Raw genomic sequence first — 19302 nt, forward strand, 5'->3', positions numbered from 1 at the left:
AATCCATGCCACATATCATCATAAGGCATTTCATTTCATCACATCCACCCCTTTGCATTTATGGTCCAAGCCTTGCAACTCCATATCACTGCTGGGACTACTAGGCAGTCAAAAATACTCATTTACCCTCACAGCTTTCCATCCCATAAGTCCTTAACTCTCACACACACACGTCAACCCAACAAACTTTATCTTTCAGCCTTGTTCGCTGTATCCCCTACTCAGCAAAATAGTGCCAGGAACAGAGGAAGGAATGGCCTCATTCACTCGCATCCACTCTCTTACTGTAGTGTACATATAATGCAATGAAACCAGAACCCAAGACCTTTCCTTGGGTACCCCTGACCACTTCATATGGTTCCACCTACCAGCAGCATACTGCACATTACGAAGAATAAAGCACATCACACACAATAGAGAATAAGGAAAAAATTTTGGATGAAGTGAAAAAACTCATATGCCATGGTTCAGCCCACTGGCAACACATTGCACATAACATGGCGAACAAGGAAATGTTTTGGAAGGTTAACAGTGTAAGAAAATACACTAGAGCAAATGGGAACACTGACTGTGTGACAGCCAGGTGGCAATTGTGGTGTATCTGGGGTGGGTAAGTATGCAAGGTCATAAAGAGACATGGAAAGTGGTTGATTTGGTGGTGAAAGATGAGATGTTGCAAGGCAGCTGCAGTGCATAGCATTGCAGTTGACTGTCTTAAGAAAATGGGTGACTACGTGGCTGACTGGTTGGTTCACATTTTCGATAAATGTACGAATCACGACGAGCCTAAGGACATGTGGAACGCCTATATAATACAGATGTATAAAAGGAAATCACTGCAGTCCCACACAATAAACCTGGTACACTCAACAAACTTGTACCTTTGTACTTTGAACATTCTTTTGGCACAAAACAGGTATTCAGCCAATCATTTGGCACCTCCCCATGAGTCATAAATACAATGAATATCCTTAATAACAAATAAACAACAATCATTTGGCACCTCCCCACGAGTCATAAGTACAATGATTATCCTTACTAATAAATAAACAACAATCTCCCAACTTTCTGAAAAAATTCAAATGCAATTGCATGCACTTTGCTGCACTTCTTATGCAAGACTTACACCACCTCTTCTCTTTTCACCATACCACTTGTAATGACTCGTTCTGCATACTTGAACATCCTAAATACTCCACTTCTTCCATTCTACCATCAAACACCCAATATGCCTTTTTAATTTCCATAGCATCCCCTCTTCACCTAATCTCTTCCATTTACTACCTTACCATTCGCCCCTTCATAACTGACATTTCTAATTGTTCTATTCTTAAATTCCTGAAATTTGCTTTCAATCACCCAAACTCTCATTTTACCCCTCATCCTTTTAGTCCACATCTCCCAATCACTCACACTCCTTCCCTGCAAATAATAACCTTACCCCTGGCTTTTCTCTTTCATTAACAACTTAAATTCCTTATCCCAACCTCACCTATTCACCTTATTCATGCCTCACTGTTCTCTTGCATAAATAAGCACTGCCATTCTACGCTCAGTCTCTCCTGATATCACTTCGCATGAGCCTTTTTTCAATGTAAATTCACTTTTATCACCTTCTCACCCATACTTTCTCTGCTACAACCTCTAAAAATCTTCATCCTCCACCATGTAACGATTAGACATTCCACCAGCTGCCCCTCTCAGCATATTCACATCGCAACTTCATCTCCTCTGCAAGCCTATCAATTAGTACATAAACCAGTAATGCCTACTTTTCATCATCCTTACTTACCCAAGTATATTGCTTACAGATCTTTCTCTTTTTAAACCAAGCAGTCCCTATCACCAGTTCTTTTTCTGTGTATAATTCACAAGATTTTCATTTCCATTCTCTTTACCAGATACCCCATGCTCCCAATTATACCCTCAACTACCACATTACCCATTTTTGCATTTAAATCACCAATCACATATTCAATTCCTTGCACTAAATCTTTTGACACAAATACTCAGCTCCCCATAAAGCACTCAATTATCTTCCTTAATCCACTTGTTTCCATGCATTAATTACTAATAAATAATCACCCATACCCCTTGCAACCCATTCTCATTTTCACCCAAATCAGTTTGGGTCTCACTTCCTTACAGTCTTTCAAACATACCCTGAACTCCTCCATCAGCAGCAATGCTATTCCTCCCTTAGTTCAAGCCCTCACACTCACCTGACTTTCCTAATACATTTTCCCCCTTCCCTTTAGCTTTGTCTCGCTAAGATGGAAAAACCAGGATCCTCTCAAATTAACTAATTATCCGTTTATCTTCTCAAAATCAAACAACTATATCCAGATTAGTAGTAGAAAATGCTTTAAGAAGTTCCTAGCTCTGGAAAAAACAATTGTGGTCTGTTACAATACAAGAAAGGTTTATTTCAATAAATACATGATAATACTAAAGTGTTAATTTACTTGGTAATGTCAAGTACACAGCCTTCATTGAAACAAGACAGCTAATGAACAAATCGTTCAAAAATAACTAAACACATTAAGACTTACTACCTTGTTCATAATAGTCATAAATACTGGTAGCAGATTAGCACAATCATCTGCTCCTTCACTCATCTTTTTAGTACCATTCTAGGACAAAACAAGGATCCATTTTCACGAACTTACCACTAAGACTGCATAAAAATCATTAACATAACTCATCACACACAAAATTTTCATCTACATATCAAAAAAATTTGGAAAATTATGCAATCTCAGCACTGGGTAGGGCGGTTTGGAAGTGAGAGTCTTGTACACCATGAAAGCCAACCCCCTATAAACTGTCCAAGCTTTAAATATAAAATTACATTACCAGCCTTATTACAATACAAAAATAAACTGGCATTAATATAATCCCTGCATCAACAAGAATCTTCAGACTGCTTGCAATTATCTCCTAGTCTTAACTCATGGCTGAAGTCAATCCCTGATGAACCTCTGACAAAAATATCCAAGAGTCGCAGTGGAAAGCAAATGCTGGAATCTAACCCTGCTATCCTGGCAGAATCTCATTGCAAGTACTCCTGCAGAAGTACCCTATGTCTTGACCTAAACCCAAGACTCACCACTTTAAATGTATGCCAAAATATCAAATACTTCAATGGAGGAACATTCTAAAAATCATGGATTATCTGACCTGAAGACACTAAAAAATACATGTACTTAGGAGTCATGTGCTTATCTGAAGACACTAATTAATAAAGCTTGTGCTCACCTGAAGTCCTGAGTTCTGTAGGCATAATGGCTTAATCTTCCTCCTCTTCAGAGTCTTCAGACTCTAAAAATAAAGAAAATCAATGTTGAAATCTTGAGAGAAATGGATACAGGTCTCTGGAAGAAATTCAGTGCTGGAATGGGTACTGGAAATGGGTGATTAGAGGACAGTACAAAATGTAATACATACATACTTGGTCCAAGGTGTACAACTCAGAAAAGATATGTGGAAGCGTGCATTGGAAACAAATGAATACTCTTAACATTGCTTCTCAGTTGGATTTACCCAATGAACCCCCAAATCAAGGTCTTTGTTCAACACAACCCTATATCATTCATACAGATGGAGAAACAAAGTTATTTCTTTCATTCATTATACTTTACTGCAGTTTCATGCGTCAGCAAGGTAGCGCCAAGAAAACAGACGAAGAAAGACCTATCCACACATATACTCAAACATATATACATACACATACACATGCTAATGTGCTGAGAGGTGCAACTGGAGGGATGTCTGATCATTATCTTGTGGAGGCTAAGGTGAAGATTTGTATGGGTTTTCAGAAAAGAAGAGTGAATGTTGGGGTGAAGAGAGTGGTGAGAGTAAGTGAGCTTGGGAAGGAGACTTGTGTGAGGAAGTACCAGGAGAGACTGAGTACAGAATGGAAAAAGGTGAGAACAATGGAAGTAAGGGGAGTGGGGGAGGAATGGGATGTATTTAGGGAATCAGTGATGGATTGCGCAATAGATGCTTGTGGCATGAGAAGAGTGGGAGGTGGGTTGATTAGAAAGGGTTGTGAGTGGTGGGATGAAGAAGTAAGAGTATTAGGGAAAGAGAAGAGAGAGGCATTTGGACAATTTTTGCAGGGAAAAAATGAAATTGAGTGGGAGATGTATAAAAGAAAGAGACAGGAGGTCAAGAGAAAGGTGCAAGAGGTGAAAAAAAGGGCAAATGAGAGTTGGGGTGAGAGAGTATCATTAAATTTTAGGGAGAATAAAAAGATGTTCTGGAAGGAGGTAAATAAAGTGCGTAAGACAAGGGAGCAAATGGGAACTTCAGTGAAGGGCGCAAATGGGGAGGTGATAACAAGTAGTGGTGATGTGAGAAGGAGATGGAGTGAGTATTTTGAAGGTTTGTTGAATGTGTTTGATGATAGAGTGGCAGATATAGGGTGTTTTGGTCGAGGTGGTGTGCAAAGTGAGAGGGTTAGGGAAAATGAGTTGGTAAACAGAGAAGAGGTAGTAAAAGCTTTGCAGAAGATGAAAGCCGGCAAGGCAGCAGGTTTGGATGGTATTGCAGTGGAATTTATTAAAAAAGGGGGTGACTGTATTGTTGACTGGTTGGTAAGGTTATTTAATGTATGTATGACTCATGGTGAGGTGCCTGAGGATTGGCGGAATGCGTGCATAGTGCCATTGTACAAAGGCAAAGGGGATAAGAGTGAGTGCTCAAATTACAGAGGTATAAGTTTGTTGAGTGTTCCTGGTAAATTATATGGGAGGATATTGATTGAGAGGGTGAAGGCATGTACAGAGCATCAGATTGGGGAAGAGCAGTGTGGTTTCAGAAGTGGTAGAGGATGTGTGGATCAGGTGTTTGCTTTGAAGAATTTATGTGAGAAATACTTAGAAAAGCAAATGGATTTGTATGTAGCATTTATGGATCTGGAGAGGGCATATGATAGAGTTGATAGAGATGCTCTGTGGAAGGTAGTAAGAATATATGGTGTGGGAGGCAAGTTGTTAGAAGCAGTGAAAAGTTTTTATCGAGGATGTAAGGTATGTGTACGTGTAGGAAGAGAGGGAAGTGATTGGTTCTCAGTGAATGTAGGTTTGCGGCAGGGGTGTGTGATGTCTCCATGGTTGTTTAATTTGTTTATGGATGGGGTTGTTAGGGAGGTGAATGCAAGAGTTTTGGAAAGAGGGGCAAGTATGAAGTCTGTTGGGGATGAGAGAGCTTGGGAAGTGAGTCAGTTGTTGTTCGCTGATGATACAGCGCTGGTGGCTGATTCATGTGAGAAACTGCAGAAGCTGGTGACTGAGTTTGGTAAAGTGTGTGAAAGAAGAAAGTTAAGAGTAAATGTGAATAAGAGCAAGGTTAGGTACAGTAGGGTTGAGGGTCAAGTCAATTGGAAGGTGAGTTTGAATGGAGAAAAACTGGAGGAAGTGAAGTGTTTTAGATATCTGGGAGTGGATCTGGCAGCGGATGGAACCATGGAAGCGGAAGTGGATCATAGGGTGGGGGAGGGGGCGAAAATTCTGGGAGCCTTAAAGAATGTGTGGAAGTCGAGAACATTATCTCGGAAAGCAAAAATGGGTATGTTTGAAGGAATAGTGGTTCCAACAATGTTGTATGGTTGCGAGGCGTGGGCTATGGATAGAGTTGTGCGCAGGAGGATGGATGTGCTGGAAATGAGATGTTTGAGGACAATGTGTGGTGTGAGGTGGTTTGATCGAGTGAGTAACGTAAGGGTAAGAGAGATGTGTGGAAATAAAAAGAGCGTGGTTGAGAGAGCAGAAGAGGGTGTTTTGAAATGGTTCGGGCACATGGAGAGAATGAGTGAGGAAAGATTGACCAAGAGAATATATGTGTCGGAGGTGGAGGGAACGAGGAGAAGAGGGAGACCAAATTGGAGGTGGAAAGATGGAGTGAAAAAGATTTTGTGTGATCGGGGCCTGAACATGCAGGAGGGTGAAAGGAGGGCAAGGAATAGAGTGAATTGGAGCAATGTGGTATACCGGGGTTGACGTGCTGTCAGTGGATTGAATCAAGGCATGTGAAGTGTCTGGGGTAAACCAGGGAGAGCTGTGTAGGTATGTATATTTGCGTGTGTGGACGTATGTATATACATGTGTATGGGGTGGGTTGGGCCATTTCTTTCGTCTGTTTCCTTGCGTTACCTCACAAACGCGGGAGACAGCGACAAAAAAAAAAAAAAAAAAAAAAAAAAAAAAAAAAAAAAAAATTCTTATTATACATATCAAACTTAATTGGTGTTTCCTGTTTCAGCAAGGTAGTGCCAGGAAACACAAAGAATGGCCCATCCACTAAAACACACACATACATACATACCATACATGCATATACACATTCATATATAAAGATGTACATACTCATACTTGCTTCCCTTTCCCATTCCTGTCGCTACCCTACCACACAGGAAATAGCACTGTTACCCCCTGCTTCAGCTTGGTAGCACCAGGAAAACACAAAAAAAAGGCCACATTCATTCACACTCAGTCTCTAGCTGCTATGTGTAATGCACTGAAACCACAGCTCCCTGTCCACATCCAGACCCCACAGATCTTTCCATGGTTTACTCAAAACACTTCACATGCCCTGGTTATGTCCATTTACAACAGGTCGACCCCAATGTACCACATTGTTCCAATGGATGTACACCTTTCACCCTCCTGTATCTTCAGGCCTCGATCACTCAAAATCTTTTTCACTCCATTCTTCCACCTCCAATTTGGTCTCTTGCTTCTCCTTGTTCCCTCAACCTCTGACATATATATCCTCTTCGTAAATCTTTCCTCACTCATTCTCTCCAAATGTCCAAACCATTTAAACACCCCCTTCTGCTCTCTCAACCACTCACTTTTTATTACCACACATCTCTCTTACCCTTTCATTACTTACTCGATCAAACAAACTCACACCACATACTGTCCTCAAATATTTCATTTCCAACACATCCACCGTCCCCCATACAACCCTATCAGTAGCCCATGCCTTGCAACCATATAACATTGTTGGAACTACCATTCCTTCAAAGATATACGTACATCCATTCCCTGTGCCATACTGCCCCACAAGAAACAGCATTGCCATCCCCAGCATCAGTGAGGTAGCACCAGGAACACTCAAAAATAAGCCACCATATAACGTTTGTGAGGTAGCGCAAGGAAACAGACGAAAGAAATGGCCCAACCCACCCCCATACACATGTATATACATACGTCCACACACGCAAATATACATACCTACACAGCTTTCCATGGTTTACCCCAGACGCTTCACATGCCCTGATTCAATCCACTGACAGCACGTCAACCCCGGTATACCACATCGCTCCAATTCACTCTATTCCTTGCCCTCCTTTCACCCTCCTGCATGTTCAGGCCCCGATCACACAAAATCTTTTTCACTCCATCTTTCCACCTCCAATTTGGTCTCCCTCTCCTCCTCGTTCCCTCCACCTCCGACACATATATCCTCTTGGTCAATCTTTCCTCACTCATTCTCTCCATGTGCCCAAACCATTTCAAAACACCCTCTTCTGCTCTCTCAACCACGCTCTTTTTATTTCCACACATCTCTCTTACCCTTACGTTACTCACTCGATCAAACCACCTCACACCACACATTGTCCTCAAACACCTCATTTCCAGCACATCCATCCTCCTGTGCACAACTCTATCCATAGCCCACGCCTCGCAACCATACAACATTGTTGGAACCACTATTCCTTCAAACATACCCATTTTTGCTTTCCGAGATAATGTTCTCGACTTCCACACATTCTTCAAGGCTCCCAGAATTTTCGCCCCCTCCCCCACCCTATGATCCACTTCTGCTTCCATGGTTCCATCCGCTGCCAGATCCACTCCCAGATATCTAAAACACTTCACTTCCTCCAGTTTTTCTCCATTCAAACTCACCTCCCAACTGACTTGACCCTCAACCCTACTGTACCTAATAACCTTGCTCTTATTCACATTTACTCTTAACTTTCTTCTTTCACACACTTTACCAAACTCAGTCACCAGCTTCTGCAGTTTCTCACATGAATCAGCCACCAGCGCTGTATCATCAGCGAACAACAACTGACTCACTTCCCAAGCTCTCTCATTCCCAACAGACTTCATACTTGCCCCTCTTTCCAAAACTCTTGCATTCACCTCCCTAACAACCCCATCCATAAACAAATTAAACAACCATGGAGACATCACACACCCCTGCCGCAAACCTACATTCACTGAGAACCAATCACTTTCCTCTCTTCCTACGCGTACACATGCCTTACATCCTCGATAAAAACTTTTCACTGCTTCTAACAACTTGCCTCCCACACCAAATATTCTTAATACCTTCCACAGAGCATCTCTATCAACTCTATCATATGCCTTCTCCAGATCCATAAATGCTACATACAAATCCATTTGCTTTTCTAAGTATTTCTCACATACATTCTTCAAAGCAAACACCTGATCCACACATCCTCTACCACTTCTGAAACCACACTGCTCTTCCCCAATCTGATGCTCTGTACATGCCTTCACCCTCTCAATCAATACCCTCCCATATAATTTACCAGGAATACTCAAACTTCAAACATATACGTACATCCATTCCCTGTGCCATCCTGCCCCACAAGAAACAGCATTGCCATCCCCAGCATCAGTGAGGTAGCACCAGGAACACACAAAAATAAGCCACATTCGTTCACACTCAGTCTCTAGCTGTTATGTGTAATACACCAAAACCACAACTCCCTATCCACATCTAGGCCCCACTGACCTTTCCAAGGAATGATGTATTTTTGCCTACAAATAACAAAAACAGATATGATCCTAGAATCTGGGTTACTTTTACTTCCTTTTCATGCACATGATCATTCAGAATCTAGCCTTCCTCTATATCAAATGTATTCTTTGCTCAGAGTGAAACAGCTCAACTCACAACTCAACCCGAAACACCCTACCAAACCCTGAGGGTCAGAGACCCACAATTTGAGAAACACTGTTTTATACATAAAAAGATGTTCCTCACTCCATATGGTACTTACTCTTGGAAGACAAGAGCATGACAAATGTTTCAGTAAGAAAGATCATGATTATAATAAGTAATGTTCATGATGTGGTCCAGAAGAGCACTGAATGAAGTTTCATCATATAATACAAAGTACGTTAGCCTTTCATTACACATCATGCAGCTCTAAATTAAGAATGAAAGGGATAAAAAATATGGAATATGAGGAAAGAAATCAAATGAAATTTTAAAAGAGTCCAGTTGAGTAAAATATGAAACTGTGATGATGTGTTGTCAGAGAACATATCATTCAAGGCTACTATGAAGGTAGGTGACAAGTTGTGTTTAAACTGTGAAAAAAGCAGAATTTGCTAGATAACAGTGATGCAATATGAATGGAAGGCAAAGAGGGTAAAATAAAGTCCTGAAATAAAACTAAGATGGAGTATATGGATAAACACCACCTGATGATCTTGGCAGAACAATAAACAAAACTGTGGAGAATAAAATATTACACATTGCACGAGTGAAAGGCATGCATGGGACAGAGTAAATCGATATTGTCATACAGGGGTCAACCTGCTGTCAGTGGACTGAATCAGGGCATGTGAAATGTGAAGTGGCTAGGGTAATCCACAAAAAATATCTATAGGGCCTGGTTGTGGATTGAGAGATGTGGTTTAGGTGCATTGAACATGACACAGTGGGTGTGAGCGAATGTGGCCTTTCTTCGTCTGTTCCTGGAGCTACCTTGGTAATGCAAGACATGGAACACAAATGAAAAAAATTATAAACAAAGAGATATAATGTAAGAAATGAGCATTCAAGAAAGTCTAGGATAATATCTGACAAAAGATGCTGCCTAAAATGGTGGAGACAGTACTTTATAGACCTGAGATGTGATGGTGATACATCTGTTGGTATTGTAGTATTAGAGGCAAAAAGCAAGGAAGATATAAATGAGGGATTATCAAAAATGGGAAAGTGTGAAGAGCAATAATGCGTGGAATGGTATAAGTGAGAGAGGCACAAAAGAACAGGGTCAAGTGGAGATTTTTGCTGTGGCCAACCCATGACGGGAGTTCCTGGAGGGAACTGGCATCAGAGATATGGATAGAACGACAGAATAATTGAAAAGCGGGGCAAATGGCTTGTGAAGGAAGTGGAACTGCTGCATAATGGTCCTGGTAACTGGGAAGTGTGTATGTAAGCATGGAAAAGTGGCATTGTATTCAAAAACAGGAAAAGGGATTGTTTCTCTGTATAAGAGTGAACACAACTGACTGTAAGAAATACATAAACGAGTCATCTCAGTACAGCTAACAAAATGAATGATAGACCGGAAAATAAAGAGTAAAAAGAAGCATACCTTAAGATGAACAAAGACCTACAAGAGAAGATCCACAAAAGTCCACCAAAGACAGTAACATAACTAAGGGTGCTGAATTAAGAGGGAAAGAAAGGTTAGAGGCTTTCAGACTATCTTCAAAAAGAGAAGCGAGGGGTGACCTGACCACAACCTTTATGTAGGCAGAAAAGTTTCTGATTTGTGAGGACAAAGAAACCCGAGGAACAATATGACTGAAGATGTACTTAATGCAGACATCACACACACATCTACTAAGATGTGTGATAGTAAACAATGTTCCAGAAATGGGATCTTCAAAGGTGTGAAACTCCCTCCCCATACAAGGACTACTTGTAACTACAAATAAGCAAGTAAATAAAGGAGGTAAATAAAGTGCGTAAGACAAGGGAGCAAATGGGAACTTCAGTGAAGGGCGCAAATGGGGAAGTGATAACAAGTAGTGGTGATGTGAGAAGGAGATGGAGTGAGTATTTTGAAGGTTTGTTGAATGTGTTTGATGATAGAGTGGCAGATATAGGGTGTTTTGGTCGAGGTGGTGTGCAAAGTGAGAGGGTTGGGGAAAATGAGTTGGTAAACAGAGAAGAGGTAGTAAAAGCTTTGCAGAAGATGAAAGCCGGCAAGGCAGCAGGTTTGGATGGTATTGCAGTGGAATTTATTAAAAAAGGGGGTGACTGTATTGTTGACTGGTTGGTAAGGTTATTTAATGTATGTATGACTCATGGTGAGGTGCCTGAGGATTGGCAGAATGCGTGCATAGTGCCATTGTACAAAGGCAAAGGGGATAAGAGTGAGTGATCAAATTACAGAGGTATAAGTTTGTTGAGTATTCCTGGTAAATTATATGGGAGGGTATTGATTGAGAGGGTGAAGGCATGTACAGAGCATCAGATTGGGGAAGAGCAGTGTGGTTTCAGAAGTGGTAGAGGATGTGTGGATCAGGTGTTTGCTTTGAAGAATGTATGTGAGAAATACTTAGAAAAGCAAATGGATTTGTATGTAGCATTTATGGATCTGGAGAAGGCATATGATAGAGTTGATAGAGATGCTCTGTGGAAGGTATTAAGAATATATGGTGTGGGAGGCAAGTTGTTAGAAGCAGTGAAAAGTTTTTATCGAGGATGTAAGGCATGTGTACGCGTAGGAAGAGAGGAAAGTGATTGGTTCTCAGTGAATGTAGGTTTGCGGCAGGGGTGTGTGATGTCTCCATGGTTGTTTAATTTGTTTATGGATGGGGTTGTTAGGGAGGTGAATGCAAGAGTTTTGGAAAGAGGGGCAAGTATGAAGTCTGTTGGGGATGAGAGAGCTTGGGAAGTGAGTCAGTTGTTGTTCGCTGATGATACAGCGCTGGTGGCTGATTCATGTGAGAAACTGCAGAAGCTGGTGACTGAGTTTGGTAAAGTGTGTGAAAGAAGAAAGTTAAGAGTAAATGTGAATAAGAGCAAGGTTATTAGGTACAGTAAGGTTGAGGGTCAATTCAATTGGGAGGCGAGTTTGAATGGAGAAAAACTGGAGGAAGTGAAGTGTTTTAGATATCTGGGAGTGGATCTGGCAGCGGATGGAACCATAGAAGCGGAAGTGGATCATAGGGTGGGGGAGGGGGCGAAAATTCTGGGAGCCTTGAAGAATGTGTGGAAGTCGAGAACATTATCTCGGAAAGCAAAAATGGGTATGTTTGAAGGAATAGTGGTTCCAACAATGTTGTATGGTTGCGAGGCGTGGACTATGGATAGAGTTGTGCGCAGGAGGATGGATGTGCTGGAAATGAGATGTTTGAGGACAATGTGTGGTGTGAGGTGGTTTGATCGAGTAAGTAACGTAAGGGTAAGAGAGATGTGTGGAAATAAAAAGAGCGTGGTTGAGAGAGCAGAAGAGGGTGTTTTGAAATGGTTTGGTCACATGGAGAGAATGAGTGAGGAAAGATTGACCAAGAGGATATATGTGTCGGAGGTGGAGGGAACGAGGAGAAGAGGGAGACCAAATTGGAGGTGGAAAGATGGAGTGAAAAAGATTTTGTGTGATCGGGGCCTGAACATGCAGGAGGGTGAAAGGAGGGCAAAGAATAGAGTGAATTGGAGCGATGTGGTATACCGGGGTTGACGTGCTGTCAGTGGATTGAATCAAGGCATGTGTATGGGGGTGGGTTGGGCCATTTCTTTCGTCTGTTTCCTTGCGCTACCTCGCAAACGCGGGAGACAGCAAAAAAATAAAAAAATAAAAAAAAAAAAAATTTAGATATATACAAATCCAGTGGTTAATGTATGGGATGAGTTCCTTAAATTCATCCCTAGGAACACACGTGTATACGTAGTTATCAATGACAAACCTCTGGATATACCATTCAAGACTGCTAGAGATAGGTAAAGTGCCAAGGGAGTGAAAGAGGGCAAATGTGGTCTGTGAACTCCATGCAAAGACCATTAAAAAGCAAATGGATGACTTCCTGCAAAAATCAACATGGTTTCTAGGAAAGACGTCATACTTTACAAAACTCTGATTTCTACGAGAGCAAGCTCAGTGCTTGACAAAAGAAAAGGGTGGGTGCACTAACTGGAATGTCAGAAACCACTGAACTGCAGTCCATGGGAGGGTGATTAAGAAGCTGGATTATCATGAGAAATAAGAGGAAGACGTCTTTGATGGAGACTCCTTTTTAGGACAAAAGATTATCTCATTGGTTAGACATCTTTTATGGACAAAAGATTATCTTATTGGTTAGACTTATTTTATGGACACAAGATAATCTTAATAGAAAGGAACAATGTATGCAAGACAAAACAGACTGCAGACACTAACTAAGAATACCAAGCTAACATCTAAAGTTAAAACTGATGCCTTCCTTATCAAAAGAAGATATTTCCCCAGGAAGAAGGTCTGCCAAGGTTACGGCTTCACAGAAAATTATCATCTATGGAAATCAATGAAAAACACACTAATTTTACTGTATAGACAAGCTGCTAGAGTACAAATATCTTAAATCATTCAGTACTTACCCTCCTCAGCATTTTGCAACCATTCAACAAACTTCTTCAACTGGTCAAGGAATATGGACTTTCCTTTGGTTGCATGGCCATCCTTGTACCATTTGAGAATCACCTCCTCTGACAAAACTTCCGCTGAAAAAAAAAAAATTGCAGTTTTAATTTCCCAAGGAAAGACACTGATATAGCTCCACTTAACATCCTTTATTTTGATGCATAAGGCCTTCCAAAGCTGTGCTGGGCAAATAATTACCAACATTTTTCCTTTACATGTCTCAACAGGTGAGAGAATGGAGAGACTTAGTAAATGGCACAAAAAATAGAAACTAAATATGCAAGAAAGGAAAACTGCAAACTGTTAGGTGCCTAAGTTACTAGATTTGAAAAAAAATTCTGATGAACAAGATTAAAAGAAAATTCTGAACAATTACATTTCTAAACAAAGACTAAGTGAATAAGAACATGTACAAGCCCAAAGTGGAGGTAAGTAGGAGGGAAATGACCAAGAAGATTGAAGGATAAAGTGATGGAGGCTTTGGAGTAACAGAGTATGAACTTTCAGGAGGGTATGATACATGCGTTGGACAAAAAAAAAAATTGTAATGCTGTGGTATACTAAAGACAACATACTGTCAATAGCCTGAACTAAGGAATAAGTCTTTTCTTTTCTTTTTTCCTCTTTCACACTTGTGCGCTATTCCCTACATTGGATAGGTAGTACAATGAACACAAGAAAAGGCCTCATTTAACTAGCATCCATTCTCCAGGTGTCAAGTGTAATGTACTGAAACCACAACACCCATCCAAAATCTGTGCTCACGGATCTTTCCATGGTTTTCCCAAGCTGCTTCATATGCCTAAAGTACACCAACAGACAATTGCCCCTTGTATGCCACATCACCCTAATTCACTATCCCATGCATGCCTTTTATCCTCATGCATGTTCAAACCCCTAAGGACTTCAAAGTCTTATTCACTCCATCTTCCCAAAACTCATCCCTTTTTATCCACCTTCCATGGTTTTCCCAAGCTGCTTCATATGCCTAAAGTACACTGACAGACAATTGCCCCTTGTATGCCACATCACCCTAATTCACTATCCCATGCAGGCCTTTTATCCTCCTGCATGTTCAAACCCCTAAGGATTTCAAAGTCTTATTCACTCCATCTTCCCATAACTCATCCCCTTTTTGTCCACCTCCACTTCTCACACATATCCTCTCTGTCTACCTCTCCACAAATATGTCCAAACCATAGCAGCATCTGCTCTTCATTTCTCTCAATATCAATTTTCCCATAACAAAGGTAATAAGGTGAACCATGCAGTAGCCAGTGAGCCTTAGCTGTGGCTGATACGACTCTAGCTTCAGTACATAATGTACAACTAGAGTGGAGGCATAAATGTGAGGCCAATGTTTGTTTCACCCCAACATTACCTCACTGAGGAAAGGGAGGCAATAGGGCATAAAAAGTATTTTTAGGATGGGATAATAAAAATATAATATACATAAAAGATGGATCATTATTTTTATCACATAGAAAGAAAACAAAGTAACAAGACAAAAGTTAAAAAAGTAGCCAGTGACCAGGGAGGTATATTACCAGTACTGTTCCAAATGGAAGATACCAGATGTATATAGAGAGAGAAAACAAAGTTGTTACAGATATTTTCCAAAGTGAAAAAGGTTGGGGACAAATACACAAGAGCATTTCCAATGGATATGATATGACCCAACTCTTAACATGCATTTACTCTCAGGAACCCTTTAAAACCACCACCACCAAACCAACTCAATATTCCAATTCAGCTAACTTACCAGCATCTCCTGCATATGAGCTTACTAAAAGTTCTTCTCTTCTCTTGCTGTGGCACAAAAGCCTATCTCATACCCCACTATGCATTAAAACAAACAATGCCATAACCCAACTGATCCTATGGCCATCATAAATTACTCTTATCATTAACTCTCAAACCAGCCCTATTTCCAATCTCAAAACATCTAAGAAGTTTCCTCAAATAATCTAAACCTTCAGAAACTATGTTGAAATAAAATAAGTTACCATTCATTTTTTTTTTTTTTTTTTTATACTTTGTCGCTGTCTCCCGCGTTTGCGAGGTAGCGCAAGGAAACAGACGAAAGAAATGTGTACATACACACGTCCACACACGCAATTATACATACCTACACAGCTTTCCATGGTTTACCCCAGACGCCTCACATGCCTTGATTCAATCCACTGACAGCACGTCAACCCCTGTATACCACATCGCTCCAATTCACTCTATTCCTTGCCCTCCTTTCACCCTCCTGCATGTTCAGGCCCCGATCACACAAAATCTTTTTCACTCCATCTTTCCACCTCCAATTTGGTCTCCCTCTTCTCCTCGTTCCCTCCACCTCCGACACATATATCCTCTTGGTCAATCTTTCCTCACTCATTCTCTCCATGTGCCCAAACCATTTCAAAACACCCTCTTCTGCTCTCTCAACCACGCTCTTTTTATTTCCACACATCTCTCTTACTCTTACGTTACTTACTCGATCAAACCACCTCACACCGCACATTTTCCTCAAACATCTCATTTCCAGCACATCCATCCTCCTGCGCAAATCTCTATCCATAGCCCACGCCTCGCAACCATACAACATTGTTGGAACCACTATTCCTTCAAACATACCCATTTTTGCTTTCCGAGATAATGTTCTCGACTTCCACACATTTTTCAAGGCTCCCAAAATTTTCACCCCCTCCCCCACCCTATGATCCACTTCCGCTTCCATGGTTCCATCCGCTGACAGATCCACTCCTAGATATCTAAAACACTTCACTTCCTCCAGTTTTTCTCCATTCAAACTCACCTCCCAATTGACTTGACCCTCACCCCTACTGTACCTAATAACCTTGCTCTTATTCACATTTACTCATAAATATTCATATTCATATTTCACTCTATTCCTGAATACATTACTCACATCTCATTCTGTATTCCTGAATACATTACTCACATCTGTAGAAGAGGATGACAATCTTGTGGAACACTTTCATGAAGTTCATGTTATCATAACAGAACTCTTGAACTTTAACTAACAAGATAAGCTCTGCACGATCAGACTGTGTGTTTGCAGCAAACAAAGGAGCATAAACACGCAAATGCTTGAGTGCCTGATCAGCTACAAGTTCCTCCTTTTTGTTCCATTCCACAGCATCCATCACACTCGACCAGATCTGAAAAGCAGTATAAATGACTATAAAACACATCAAACATGTAAGGAATTTCTTAATTAGGATTCCGGAGTACAATCAAAGGGTATAGTCTCCCGAAATACTTTTTCTACTGAAAAGTCTTGGGCAAATAAAGTTGGCATTTCAGTAAAATTTTGCCACCAAGGCATTTTACAGAATTTTTGCCTACATGGCATTCTAGTGAATTTTGTTGATCAATCCAATTAGGCTTAATCTATGCAAACTCAAAGCCCAAAACTCACTGTAAGGGTTCCTTACACCATGGGGCTCATCTATTGGTGATGGAAACCAAAGCCTTATCATCTTTCTGAAACCCAGTATGCATCTTTATTGTTTAGAGTTTGGTCTTTAGTATACTTTCTGCAGCACTCAAATTGTATTACCTCATGATACTTCTTTCAACTGCATTCATGCTTTTCACATCTTTACTTATCTGCTCGTTCTAAAGAATCTTGTGTGAAACTTTTATCACATTTTGGCTCCTTAACCTGTATCATTACTCTCCAAATATGTGAACTGGGGAAGCATAGGAAAGATTTCTTCTTAAAGGCTCTGTTACCTGTTCCTAATGTTACTATATAGAAGGAGGCCATGATATAAAAAAATCAATCCATCACATTCAAAATGGGGCTTTATCGTAATACATGTGAATATCTACCATATAACACATGAAGAACAGTAACAGTAAAATGCTATCTAGTTAGTTTCTTTTATCAACAAAATGGCCATGGACTAGGATCAAGTATTTTGTAGATCAATATAAAGTTTCATTAAAACTTTTTTTTTTAATATCCCAACATTTTAAAGTGATCTTGCATACATGTGGTCTTTTCAACCACCACAAGTTCCTGTGGTGCATTACAGCATGATTACTGAAGCATTAATATATTGCACAGGGTTAAACTTCAAAATGCCAAATGTGCTGATTGTGATTTCAATCATTCATGAAACCACCAACAAATTGAAGTAATAAAAATGTCCTTGAATTATCATTACAAGTGGGGATGGACAATTTACTTGCATCTGTAATAATAATATATTCATTTATCAATTATACTTAATCACTGTCTCATGCATTAGCGAGGTAGCGCAAGGAAACAAGAACATATGGTGTGGGAGGCAAGTTGTTAGAAGCAGTGAAAAGTTTTTATCAAGGATGTAAGGCATGTGCACGTGTAGGAAGAGAGGAAAGTGATTGGTTCTCAGTGAATGTAGGTTTGCGGCAGGGGTGTGTGATGTCTCCATGGTTGTTTAATTTGTTTATGGATGGGGTTGTTAGGGAGGTGAATGCAAGAGTTTTGGAAAGAGGGGCAAGTGTGCAGTCTGTTCTGGATGTGAGAGCTTGGGAAAAGAGTCAGTTGTTGTTCGCTGATGATACAGCACTGGTGGCTGATTCATGTGAGAAACTGCAGAGGCTGGTGACTGAGTTTGGTAAAGTGTGTGACAGAAGAAAGCTGAGATTAAATGTGAATAAGAGTGAGGTTATTAGGTACAGTATGGTTGAGGGTCAAATCAATTGGGAGGTAAGTTTGAATGGATAAAAACTGGAGGAAGTAAAGTGTTTTAGATATCTGGGAGTGGATTTGGCAGCAGATGGAACCATGGAAGCCAAAGTAAATCATAGGGTGGGGAGGGGGCAAAAATTCTGGGAGCCTTGTAGAATGTGTGGAAGTCGAGAACATTATCTCGGAAAGCAAAAATGGGTATGTTTGAAGGAATAGTGGTTCCAACAATGTTGTATGGTTGTGAGGCGTGGGCTATGGATAGAGTTGTGCGCAGGAGGTTGGATGTGCTGGAAATGAGATGTTTGAGGACAATATGTGGTGTGAGGTGGTTTGATCGAGTAAGTAATAATACGGTAAGAGAGATGTGTGGTAATAAAAAGAGTGTGGTTGAGAGAGCAGAAGAGGGTGTTTTGAAATGGTTTGGTCACATGGAGAGAATGAGCGAGGAAAGATTGACTAAGAGGATATATGTCAGAGGTGGAGGGAACGAGAAGTGGGAGACCAAATTGGAGGTGGAAAGATGGAGTGAAAAAGATTTTGAGTGATCAGGGCCTGAACATGCAGGAGGGTGAAAGGCGTGCAAGGAATAGAGTGAATTGGAACGATGTGGTACACCTGGGGTCGACGTGCTGTCAATGGATTGAACCAGAGCATGTGAAGTGTCTGGGGTAAACGATGGAAAGTTCTGTGGGGCCTGGATGTGGAAAGGGAGCTGTGGTTTCGGTGCATTATTACATGACAGCTAGAGACTGAGTGTGAACGAATGGGGCCTTTGTTGTCTTTTCCTAGCACTACCTCACACATGAGGGGGGAGGGTGTTGTTATTCCATGAATGGCAAGGTGGCGATGGGAATGAATAAAGGCAGACAGTATGAAATATGTAAATGGGTATATATGTATATGTCTGTGTGTGTATATGTATGTATACATTGAGATGTATAGGTATGTATATGTGCTGTGTGTGGACGTGTATGTATATACATGCGTATGTGGGTGGGTCCAGCCATTCTTTCGTCTGTTTCCTTGCACTACCTCGCTAACGCGGGAGACAGCAACAAAGCAAAATAAAAATAAAAAAAAAAAATGTAGACATACATTACCATAAAAACTGACAAGTACTTTTGAGGTCCATGGGTTTTAAAACATCAGTCCAGGACTAAAGGTTTAGCTGACTAAAAATCACCACAAACAC

The 19302-nt window shown here is 40.7% G+C and overlaps 1 protein-coding gene across 3 annotated transcripts in view; it reads right to left on the bottom strand.

Annotated features, from left to right (window-relative positions):
• kra (basic leucine zipper and W2 domain-containing protein kra) overlaps positions 1–19302 on the bottom strand; it is a 59613-nt gene that overhangs the window by 5862 nt on the left and 34449 nt on the right. For all 3 annotated transcript variants that reach the window (XM_071680146.1, XM_071680136.1, XM_071680156.1), the window contains exons 8-10: positions 16368–16587; positions 13372–13494; positions 3259–3321 (exon numbers count right to left, since the gene is read on the bottom strand). In XM_071680146.1, coding sequence (XP_071536247.1) covers positions 3290–3321; positions 13372–13494; positions 16368–16587 — 375 coding nt within the window. In that variant the 3' untranslated portion in view covers positions 3259–3289. The remainder of the gene's footprint in view (positions 1–3258; positions 3322–13371; positions 13495–16367; positions 16588–19302) is intronic.

Source organism: Panulirus ornatus, chromosome 2 (genome assembly GCF_036320965.1).
Source record: "Panulirus ornatus isolate Po-2019 chromosome 2, ASM3632096v1, whole genome shotgun sequence".
In the NCBI taxonomy this organism is placed as follows: Eukaryota; Metazoa; Arthropoda; class Malacostraca; order Decapoda; family Palinuridae; genus Panulirus; species Panulirus ornatus.